Source organism: Protopterus annectens, chromosome 13.part0 (genome assembly GCF_019279795.1).
Source record: "Protopterus annectens isolate FY-2018-M chromosome 13.part0, PAN1.0, whole genome shotgun sequence".
Taxonomy (NCBI): domain Eukaryota; kingdom Metazoa; phylum Chordata; order Ceratodontiformes; family Protopteridae; genus Protopterus; species Protopterus annectens.
The window spans coordinates 510,801,431-510,813,930 of NC_056747.1; the positions used below are offsets into that span (position 1 = coordinate 510,801,431).

The 12,500-nt window shown below is 37.4% G+C and overlaps 1 protein-coding gene across 2 annotated transcripts in view; it reads right to left on the reverse strand.

Moving 5' to 3' along the window:
* SH2B2 (SH2B adaptor protein 2) overlaps nt 1–12,500 on the reverse strand; it is a 466,753-nt gene that overhangs the window by 116,866 nt on the left and 337,387 nt on the right. For both annotated transcript variants that reach the window (XM_044054137.1, XM_044054136.1), the window contains exons 5-6: nt 2,740–2,913; nt 1,741–1,931 (exon numbers count right to left, since the gene is read on the reverse strand). In XM_044054137.1, the coding sequence (XP_043910072.1) occupies nt 1,741–1,931; nt 2,740–2,913 (365 nt within the window). The remainder of the gene's footprint in view (nt 1–1,740; nt 1,932–2,739; nt 2,914–12,500) is intronic.

Sequence of the window (12,500 nt, forward strand, 5' to 3'; positions counted from 1 at the left end):
AATTTTATTACTTGGTGGGTTTGGGACTAAAGAATGCAGCCCCTCTTAAAATAGATGTAATTTGCCCTAACCACATATACCATTACTAATCATTTCACCATGCCTGCTGAAACATGCATTATTTTCATCTTTGCTTCTTCTCTTTGTGAAACGTTTGCCTGGTATTCCCTTATAGAACTTCTGAATGTTCATCTTGCTGATTTTAAAAGAGGTTTCTACGGCCAGTCTTCAATATCCTAATTTTGATAGCCTACTGTGCTGACACACATATAAGTAGTGCCTGCATTGTCCTTAGTTTCAGGCACACCTTTCAGCTTCTCAAGAATTCTGAACAAAGCCAAAAATAGTAGGAGGACAAAGATACAAAATCAGGGACAATTTCTAAATCTTTCTTTAATTCACTTAGAAAAGAAAGTTAATAGGAAAACAGATTTTGTATCAACATACATTTTCTGAAAAATAAATATGAAACTCTTGATGTTTCACATTATTGACTATCTTTGGCTATCTTTGAACCTGAATGAATTACTAGAAAATCAAACATTTTATGACGAAAAGGGTAAATATATGAAGTAAAATCAGTGACATTCTATAAAATCAGGAACAGGAAACAAGAGTTTCAAGGTACACGCAAGACTAGTTTTAGCCTGTTCAGCCATTTCTCTGATGTCTATCCTTAATTATTCTATCAGGTTCTCTTGCACTGTTTCTACATTATGACTTATCTCTCTAATGTAGAACAATTTCCTATTTGAAATCCCACACAGAAAAACTGCTTTTTGCTGCAGTGCATCCACAGAGTAGCATTACTTCATTTGACTATCAGCTGATACTCATACATGAAGTATGCACAGAATTCCAGACTAGAACTGTCAGAGGGTAAAGGACTTCAAAGCAGATAGATTCAACTCCCTAAAAAATTTGAAGAAGCAAGGCAAATATCTGAGATATTTTTCTTCCTTTTGTTATAATTGCAGTGGGAAGGGATACTTAATTTCCAGGCTGGTTCTCTTTTACACTTATACTCCTAATGTTAGCATCCTACTCTTACCTCCCAACCTCCAGTTGATCTCCTGCAGTCATCTATGATCAGATACAGATTCCAAGACAAGCCAGATAAATTCCTTATTGCTAGATCTATGGAAGAAAAGTGACATACAGGCAGATGGGCATTTTTATTTATTTGGCCCTATGAAGGCTTGTTCTCGCAATGATCTAACAACAGTGTTTCTGTGATCTTATGTAATCTAAGAAATTATATACAAAACAGCAAACAAGCTGACAGAACTGATGACTTAACAAAAATTAATTTGTCTGTCATCCTGTTCCTACAAGTTCACTCTTCTCCATCCTTTCACCCCCCCCCCACACACACACAATGCAACTGGTACAAAAGTCACCGATTATCTGTGTTAAATGTGTCAAAGGTATTATATGCGTTCAGACTATTATTTAACTTAAGAACACTGCTTTAACAGTACAAGAAACATGTTAAACAAAATTAAATATCGCTGAAAACACTGTCAAAGCAGTGGTGTTTCACTTGACAGTAGTGTCTGAAGTCATTTATAGAAGTATGGTTAAAAACAACTTTGAAAATTCTGTAACTCCTGAAAGGTAAGCAGCTAATTTAGTTGGAAGAGTAATACTTGATTTTACAAGCCTTTCAATGCTATGGCATTTTGGAAAAAAATGATGGTGGACAGTATAGGTTTAAGTATACACTTAAAGTACATTTACCTTTGCTTTCCCTTGGAAGTTAAATGTCAGGACATATTCCCCAGGTCGGGTTTCACTTTGCCGAATGACGAACAAACCATGATTCTTCACCCCTCCTGCCAATACCAGCTGTGCTGCCTTGATGCGTGACAGTGTCCCATGGAACCATGGGTAGTCAGAAAGATTTATTTCAGTCTCCATCTCCCCTTCACCTGCAGCAGCAGCAGAAGAAGAAAATAAATTGATAAATTATAACTATAAAGGAATGATGACGGTCTGGAAATGTTATTCTGCTAATTGCTGATGTTTCATTTGACAGTAGTGTCTGAGGTCATTTATATAAGTATCACTTTATAGTTATTTAGAATATATAACTGTTTTACTAGAGAATATCAGCTACAAATGGTCAGAAATCATTCAAGTCAATCCAGCTCAATATAATGCAGGAAAAAATGATGAGGTAAGGCACATAATATGAACAACTTCAGAAATAATGTAGCTCTTCCTGCACATTACCTGCATGAAAGTATCACCATGAGTGTCACCAAAGATTTTCTGCCAACTTACGTTATTACTTACATTCACCTGTAAGACTGTTGTGGCACATAATATAAGCAACTACAGAAATACTGTAGAGTCCTCCCTGCACACTACCTGCATGAAACTGTTATCACGACTGCCATTAAAGATTTTCTTCCAGTTAATGTTTTTACTTACTGGTGCTACATTCCCCTTTAAGAGTAATAAATAAGTACAACATACTTTTCTAAGCTGTATCATTTTACTGCTTTATAGAAGGACGTGTGTGTAAACTGACTTTTGTCTCCTTCTACATCATTTCTCTTTTTGATTGTGCTGTACAGAAATAGTACATGACACATCGGCAGTTTATTGAGGTAACTTTATATGCATATAAGACAATGACAGGGTTTTAACAATACAGTTCCATAGTACATTTGAAACAGTTTAATGTCTGAGTAATGGAATGATGACATCAGTTTAATTAAAAAAGCAACATACCTGTTAAATGTGTTGCAGCTGGAGACTCCAGTGTTTGCAAGAAGTTCTCTAATGGAATATGTAACAGATGCTCCCCTATCAAGCTGTCAGACAGCCGACTGTGGGGAGCAGTGACCACAGCTGCCTCCTGAGTGGACAACGCAACCGAATTTTCTTGAGGTCTCTGAAGCATACCTAATGAAGAAAAAAATAGCATTGTTACTTATAAACCTTACAACTGATACACAATACTCACTGTGTAAGATATCTACTGTAGTCTTACACCCCATTTTCACCTTAATTCATGAGTTTTGGGTAGTAATAGAAAGGATGAGCTCATAGATATAATCAACAGGACTGAGGTTCCTTCTCATAGCACCTTAGCCCATGCTCCAGGATAGCATGAGAGATGTGGCAGTTTGGGAGGCAGTCACTATTCATTAATGTTAAAAGGAGGCAGTTGAAGTGGTTAGAGCACCTCACAGAGACCTTTTTCTAGCTAAACTTCCTATGGACTCTGTCTGTGCAGCTGCCACATGGGGAGACCACATACCTGTATTACTCATTATAAAGTAGACGTGGCCTTCTGGAACAGGTCTTCCTTTGGATCCACTGTACTGAAGAGTCTGATTTTCTGAGCCACCCAAGGATGAAGGTGCTAGGGAAAATGTCCCAACCAGCAAGAATTAAGGCACGATAGGACAACATAACATTGAGAAGTTATGTACTCACCATAACGTCCCATGTTTGTTGTCCATCTCCCCTTTATTCTTGCGTCCCACCCTCCTTCCCCCTCCTTCGCTCCTGGAGGATCGGACGGATAACATATATGTATGCAGATATGTAAATAGATATGTGTGGGTTTTTGGAGTCTCTGGTTTCCTCTTTTCTTTCAGCTAGACAAAATGTGTTTATAAATACATATAGATAATGGTTGTGCTTTCACTTCCAAACAAGATCAGGGTAATCTACCCTAAGCATCATGGGATAGGGGTTAGCTTCAAGCCAGTGGAAGTTCTCTAGCTTTTGTATTAGGCCAAGTTGGAACCGATGCTCGGTTCCAAACCCAACCAACCAGCAAGAATAAAGGCGAGAGGGACAACAAACATGCAATGTTATGGTAAGTGCATAACTTCTTCTTTTCCACAACAAGGACAGATGAAAGCACATAAATAGAAAATTATGAAGACACTCTACTCTGTGAATCATCTTTGGTCTCCAAGACCTGAATAAGTTGTTACAGACAGTACCACAATGATGCACAGTAATTTAAGGGAAGGGTGGCCTAATGGTTAAGGTGTTTGCCTTACAAACACAAGGTGCAAGGTTTGAGTCTCACAATGGATAATTAGCTAGGCTTAAAAAAAAAAAAAGGCTTGCAAGGGCAGTTAGCTTAGTACTAATCTATGAACCTATAAGGTCTCACCCCCTTTGCAGCCTGGAAAAAAAAGTTCTTGCTGTACTAAAGGTCAAGGGTTATTTGCTTGTTTTAATCAGAGAATTCAATAGTAGCAAATGTTTCAGTGCAAGAGGCTCCTTATATCACTTGGATAAAGAATTAATACAGGCCCTTCTCTAAAACATGCATGCAAAAAAATATTTAGTCTTTCTACTTTGTCAGTGATATACATGTGTAGGCAGATAAGATTACTACAACTAACAACATTATTGCAGTATAAGATTTTATATCCAAGTACATTGTTCAATGTCACAAAAAGATTGCTTCTCAGATGCCAAAAAAGAGAAGCTTCAAAGATGATAGCCTTAGGTGCCACACAATGATTGCTTCTAGAATTTACACAGCTTGGATGCCAAAGAATACACACTTCAAAGAGTTAGTAGGCTTAGATATCACCTAATGATTGCTTCTTGGATTTATCAGACTCAGTTGCCACGCTCTTGGATACAGCCAAACAGAGCTACTATGAATAACTAGTCTATGTACAAAGGGAAATTTAGGTATAAATAGCAGCTGATGATGGACACAACCTGACCTGGGAGCAATGAGAGGCAATTATAACTACAGTAACAACAATCTGAGCAGATAATTTGGCCATTAAAACATTTTACAAACAACCTCAGCAGCATGCAAGACAGTGCAGCTAATCTGGAAGCAACAAGAAGGTCCTATAAACAAAAAGCAGTGGTGCATAACTTAAAGCAGCTAAAGGCCTATTTTTGCTGATGTGACCTTTAGCAGCTATACAAATTAGCAAGGGACCAAGGTAAGTGTTGGGGAAATTAGATAACAGTTATGAAGTGTTTTAAACAAGTCAAATGCATAGTACAGTTGTGTAGGTTGAATTTAACATAACAGGAGATGTTCGAATGATCACTGCTGCAGTAACCTTATCTATTTGTGTTATACCTTGCCAAAGCTTCAGGGCACCCTCCATGTGCCCAAACTGTCAAGCAGTACGAGATGAGCTGAAAAAAACAAAAAAAAGTTTGGGCAGAGCTTTTCTGCAAGGAATTAAAGGGAGGCTGACCCCTGAAAGGGCAATGCTAGGAACAACAAATACATTTCCACATAAAAGACGCTCAGCTTTTTCTGGTTAGGGTTCGCCACAGTGGAATTCCGGTCCGCTCGTGATTGGCAGTGGATTTTCTTTTACAGTGCCGAGTTGCCAGCCCGACACCCAACCTTCAATGTAGGCACACCCATTAAATACAGTTCCACATCCTGGCATAAAAAAAACAAGAGGGTGGAGGGGAGGGAGCAGCTAATGTAGTAGCCTTAGATATATGGATAAATTACCATAGCTAACTATATTAGGGAGGAGAAAGGAGAAGGGTCCAGGGGCCAAGTAGAACCTTCTAGAATGCTTCTAGAATCCAACCCTTTTCAAAAGGCCATAGACGAAGTACAGGCCCTGGCAGAGTGTGCCTTGACCCTGCCTGGAACAGATTTGTTATGGTGAGTAAAACAAAAGGTAATATCCTTAGACAACCATTTGGAAATAGTCTGTTTTGACACAGGTTGTCCCTTCTTCTTACCTTCATAAGAAATGAGCCATTGATCTGATGATCTGAAAGATTTAGTTCTGTCAAGACAGTAGCTGAGTTGTCTATGGACATTTAAAGTATGGAGTATCATTTCTCCCTCATTTTTAGGTTCAGGAAAGAGAATGGGGAGGTTGACAGTTTGGCTTAAAGTAAACTTGGATACCAGTTTAGAAGTAAAAGAAGGATTAGTTTTCAAAAGAAACTCTGTCCCTATTGAAAATAAGGTAGTGTTGACTTATCATAAGAGCTTGCATCTCAGACACTCTTCTTGCAGAGGTCTGAGCAATTAATAAAACTGTTTTCCATGTTAAGAATCTCAAGTCAGACAGGTAAGTAGGTTCAAATGGAGCAAGTGTTAGCTTCTCTATCACAACATTAAAATCCCAAGGAGGGGCCACCAATTTACTTAGCAGTAGATGCACTTTAAAAGAACACTGGAGTAAGTTAAAACACTTCCCCAACAGACCTCCCAACCGTTCCGAATTACTCGTTTTTTACCACGTTTTGCGGTCCAAATGAAGGGATGCCACGATTCCCGAGTGGCACCCCTTTATTTCCACTTTTTTTGCTTTTTTTTAACATTTTCGCACTGTCGGAGCTGACGTCATCATGTGCGCAATGACTTCAGCTTCATCAGGCTACCAGCCAGTCAGAATTGAGCTCTAGGAGCTCACATTATCATTTCCAGCTGGCTGAATTGAATTGCAAGCTGGTGGGAATGGGGAACAGCAGAGGAACTTGTGTGCGGCCAGGAAGCTGGAATGGGAAACAGCAGAGGAACTTGTGTGTGGCCAGGAAGCTGAAACGCCAGGAATGGGGAACAGCAGAGGAACTTGTGTGCAGGCCAGGAAGCTGAAATGGCAGAGTTTGCGAGCAGTGGAATGGGAACTACTCAGGGCAGAGTTTGCGAGCAGAACAGGGATTAATGGCAGGAAGCAATGTGAACTACTCAGGGTAAGCTGGAACCACTCGTTATTCAGGGTAGTGTGTGTGTGTGTGTGTGTGTGTGTGTGTGTGTGTGTGTGTGTGTGTGTGTGTGTGTGTGTGTGTGTGTGTGAAAATGCCCCCATATAATACACTTGGTGGCTAGAGGTATTCAGGCTCAAACCCTGTACCAAAAAGAGCCTACTATCCCTAGCCGCCACCATTTCTGAGTGAGTTGAGAGCTATGATGAGAAGTGAGAACATTTTTTTTTTCTGCTAACAGTTGAAAGTTATGCTCTGAGCTTTGTCCAGATTTTTTTTGTACTAAGAGTTGAGAGAGCTATGATGAGAAGTAAGAACATTTTTTTTGTGCTAAGAGTTTACAGCTATGATGAGAAGTGAGAACACAATTTGTATTCCCCCATTATTGTTTTTGTGCCAACAGTTCAGAGATCTGGTAAGTGAGAAGTGAGAAATGAATTTGTATTCCCCCATTATTGGCTTTGTTGTTTGTCCATGTTTTTTGTGTTGAGGTTAATAAATGATGGCTATTCAGTTTCAGTCTTCCTATTTTTCAGGCAGCTGCTTATGTGGCATAGTGGTATGTTGTTCTGACTGTAGTTCATAGAGTCCTGGGTTCAAAACCTGCCAGTGAAATGCATGACGGTAACACAACATTTTATCCTAGCAACTTTACAAAATTATACAAGCAATGTTTAAAATGTGTCCCTGTTTTTTTACATTTTGTCCCCCCCCCCGAAAAAAAAACAAAATTGAAAATAAGTGCGAGACACTGTGCAAGATGCCTATGACTTACACTACTGTCATTCTATTTATAGTGTGGGTGTGGAAGCAGACTTTTATGATGGAAAAGTTCTGAATTGGGCAGTTTTGTCATTATCGGTTCATGTGTTTTGTTTCATTGCCTACAGTACAGATTACTGGTAAAATGTTCAAACAATAAATTTAAAATGTGCTCTAACATGTGTGTTGTATTATACAAGGAATATAATTTAATAAAGTCAGGAAGGTCTATAAAGAAAAGAACACATGTATGTTTCTTATTTTGTGTGCAAGGGGCCAATGATTTGAAAACAGCCCAAATGTAGTCTTTATCCACCACTGGCCAGATGCATTTTCTTTGGATGTGGTGTGGGTTTCAATGCTGTTTCAATGAATGTGAGTTTCAAGGGCAAAGAAGTTTTAATGTCAAGCCTATTTTCATTGTGAGACAGTACTGCTTTATTTACCAGATGATGTCTTTTAGTGTTTCTGCATTGTTGTGCTGTAAAATGTAAAAATAAAATCCAAATCATTGTAGAAGTAAAGCAGTATGCATACATTAGTGTTTATGGTAAATGGGGCAAAATAGCCAAGTAACGGGACATTGGAATGGCTGCAGGGGGACTCTGGTGCCATGTTTTGGTGGTCTGTTCTTCAGTTTGCATTCGAAATGTGGTATCCCACAATTCCATTGGAGTGGGTGGGGTTACACAATTATGTATGCAAATTATATGTTAATCAGCGTACAGATTTGTACCTATTTTTCATGGGCCTTGTCCAGATTTTTGATGTTTCCAGGTTGAGAGGTATGTTTCCCAATGTCTTTGGCACTGTTAGCAAGGCAAAATCCAGATAGAACTGGTGAATCCAGGAATAGTATGTAGCAAGGAAATGCACAAAGCACCTCAACAACACAGAGATAAATTTCAAACTGATTTGCTGATGAGGTTTACTAAAATTCAAACAGTTTACACAAGGACCATTTAATCAAGATATGAAAGAAAAAAGATGGCCAATACTATGCTTATGCAAAAGCAATACAATTTGTAAACAGATCTTTAAGGCAATACACAGTAAGATCAGAATTGCTGTATTATTTAAAATAAGGTAAAGAATACAGACTATTAATAACTGTGAAACTGGAAACTTAAGAGGTTTGCTATGGAAAATAAGGATTCCATGCACCTCTGAAAATCAGCTGCTAAGGGAAACACAAAAATTCCACTAGGACCCATACTGCAAAGGAGATCTGGTCTATCAGAACTACATATGAACTTTGTCATACAAGTAAAAATCCTGGGTATACAAAGCAATGAGGTAAGGAATGTCATCAGGAAAATGAAAATGGGTAAGGTCACTGATGTGAATAATACACCTACATAAATGTATAAACACTACACAGACGAATGGACTCCATTAATGATATCTCTATGTAATGCTTATGTATACTGCAGTACCATTCTATATTCTAGGAAATGAGGTATATAGTAATACTTGTACCTAAAAGAGGGTGCAGGCACAATCCAGGGAAGTATAGGGCCATTGTCCTGCCTGGTATAACTGAATATATTTTGAAGGTAGTTTAGTGATTGACTTAAAGATTTGATGGAAAGGGGTGGGCTCAGTACAGCATTGCACTCCAGATTTAGAGGAGTTTATATTGAATTGTTTTACTGTTTACATTTGAAGGAATGATAATCTGTACATCTGCTATCAGGTAATTAGATTTCAACACAGTAAGCAGTCAGTCCTATGGAAAATAATGCTTTTTTTTCCTTCACTTAATTGGGTGATCTGATTTCAGCACTGAAATGATCCAAGTTGATAAGCGTAAGATAAATGATACTGAATGTGGTATTCTGGCTCATGAAGAACGTTTTTTTTTTTTTTTGCTACTGCAGCTCATGTAACACATATGCTACAAGCAATTAAAAATATTGAGTGGTATGAGGTTTGTCATACAACAAAACAGATGGGAATAAAAGCAAAAGGAAATACAATTTAATACACAGTACATGCAGAAATGAATGCATAGATTTTTATTGCTATCTAGGCATGTATGCAGATACCGTCAAAGACTGGCATTCATAAGGGAAAGCAGCAGCATTGAAATATAACAATCTGTATTTGCTTTGAATTGAATTAACAGAACAGATAGAAAATTACAGTTAAAATATGGCTTATGACTGCTAAGAATTACTGTCAACAAAAGTACTGCACGATTTTAAAAGTGTGATGCCTCATATTCTCAAAAATGTTATATATACAGAGAGATTTAGAAGGAGAGTGCGAGCGAGTGCAATAGAAACATATTTTACATTACTGACAGTATAGCCTTCATTTTGCATATGAAAACAATATAATAAAACTTGTTTTACAAGAAAGTGCTACCTTCTGGATAAACCAAATGTGTCCAGTAGATGATGGGCTGTTAACACCAAAGACCTATGAGTGGTAATGAGAAAACCCTACTTCTAGCCACAGCTACCTCTTGCTGATAAGCAAGATGGTGGAATATGAGCCACTGCAAGCTGATTATGCTCAGTAATCCCCAATAGGTGTATGCATGACTCACAAGCATAGTCTGGTTTGCTCAGCCATCATGCAGGCAGTCCTGTGACTCATCACTGTACGTCAAGATATTCATTGTGCCATTGCATTTTCATCCATATGTAAAACATCTGTTGTATTTCTATGGATACTGTGCCCTCAATAAGCAAGTTCTGGCAACCAACTTGCATTTGTCCTTAATGTGGATATTAAATACAGCATCATATGATTGCTGCCCTGCTCAGTAACTACTTGCCCTTCCTGATAAAACCACAATGTTAGCTTGACAGGGTAGTTTGTTGAGTGAAGGTTGGCTGTACTAATCTACCTTGCAGTTTAATACAACATACCAGCTTTCGTAACTAATTATTCATGACCTCTGAATGATACATTTCAGTTGAGCAGAGAAGTTCACTGCCCAGTTTCTGAATCCCATAAAATAAGGCATGAAAAATAGATTAAGTTAATACAGTACAACAAGATTAATGTTACACTGAAGCAATGCAAATTATATTATCTGAGAGAATTTAATAGATACACATTTTGTAATTTCACTTGTTTAAACTTCATATGCTAAAACACTGTTAACATAGTGAATAGTCCCAGGATAGAATTATGTGCTAGTCAAACTTTGTCAAAAAAAACAAAAAAAAAAAAACAAAAAATAAACTTCAGTTTATTTCACTGACTAACATGATATTTTACCAAACCAAACCATCAAAAAACAGACGTTTTTAATACAAACATAAACCTGTAAAATGTTTCCAAATTATTAAAATCAAGAATGTTTTTGGAACTTGCTGTATTTATGGGAGGGCCAAGTGTGAAGATTTCTTACATTTAATACTGTAACGTACAATTTATGATTTGAATAGGAATGAGTTTATGTCAAGATTAAGTATAAAATGTGGAATATAGTTAAACCAAATGTCAAGGCTGAAAATGATATGTTTTATTCTCTGGACTTTGTAAGCTGTCTGCTAAAACATGCATTGATTATTAGCCATTGTAAAGAAGAGGTTAAATGTTTAAGATAAACATTAGACTGTGAGGATGCCTACCAAATATGAAATTTGTGCCAAGTAAAGGTTGAATTACACAGTGGAGTTACAGTGGACATTAAAACCCCCAACAGAGGGTACGATAATTGAGATTTCACGAACTTCATCCTTAACTTATTCTTCCCCACCCAAGTGTCTCTAGTATTATATGGAGATAGTAGACAGGACCAAAGATTTTCAGACTCTTGCTCATCAGAAGGCAAACAGACTGAGAAGAGTCCTTCCTGACAGGCAAATTGTTAACGCGAATCTAGGTAAGGACCCAAATGCTGTTTTACTTCCTCCTACAAAAATCAGTAGAAAGCAGCAGAAAATGCCACATCCCCTCCAAAACAAGGATCTAGAATGGTGGACAGTTCTATGTATAAAGCAAAACTATGTCTTCCAATATACTAGTTAAGGTTATCAGTTACATAATTCATAAGGTTTAATATTCGGAATTCTGCTTAAGAACATGAGGTTACTGTGCAGTCATCACCTGATTCAGATCTGAATGATAACATTTTTGAAGACGTTCAACACTTGCAAGCAAGACACTCTCATCTAAGAATGTGGACTTATAATTTACTGGATGAATAAGGTGTTATAGTTATAAAGGGCCTGCTTGGCTCAAGGCTGTATTATTCTATGGAGGTACTAGAGATGAGACCAAGGATATTCCTAATTATGTTAAAAACATGTCTGGCAGCCTCCTGAAACTCCAGAGAAGGAAAAAAAATGGCAGTGGTAAACGAGTTTCCCATAATGCTACATGAAATTCCATTCTTCAGAAGTCAGAGTTACTTAACAGCAAAAGCAGAAAATGAAGACAAGGAGCAACAATGCAGAGGCCGCATATTTTGTGCATGAAAATGCATTTAAATGAAGAAAATCAGTTAAAAAAGAAACTACATATAACCCATTTTACACATGGAAGAGTAGACCAGAAAGTCAAATGTCTCAAAAATAAGCATAGTTTTAGAAATAAACAAAAAAGTAAAAAAATACATAAATAAACTTTAATATATGATTTTTAGGGTGTTTCACTCTCCCCAAACCCATCACTTGTATCCTTGATTGCTAATACTTAGTTTGCAGCACCTTGGAACAAAGGGACCATGTGTTTATTTAGGTAAATCATTTTTCCATATCTTTGAAATAGTGTATCTTTCATGTTTGCATATGCAGAATCCAGAGATCTGCCCCCCTCAAGCTGGAAATGAAACCAAAACAAATGTTTTAAATTTTTACATTAATAAAAATCACAGCTATGCATTCCTTTATGTGAACTTCAGCAATCTCATATTTTCTGCGTGTATTCAGGCTGTCCTATTTTATACACGTTCAAACCATATTACGTTCTATTGTACTGATAAACATCTTGAGCTCATAATAGCATCAATATTAAAATCTGTATCCACTGTGCTTCATTTAATAAAAATACTCCAGCTGCAAGAGTAACATTTTATTAGCTTTTAC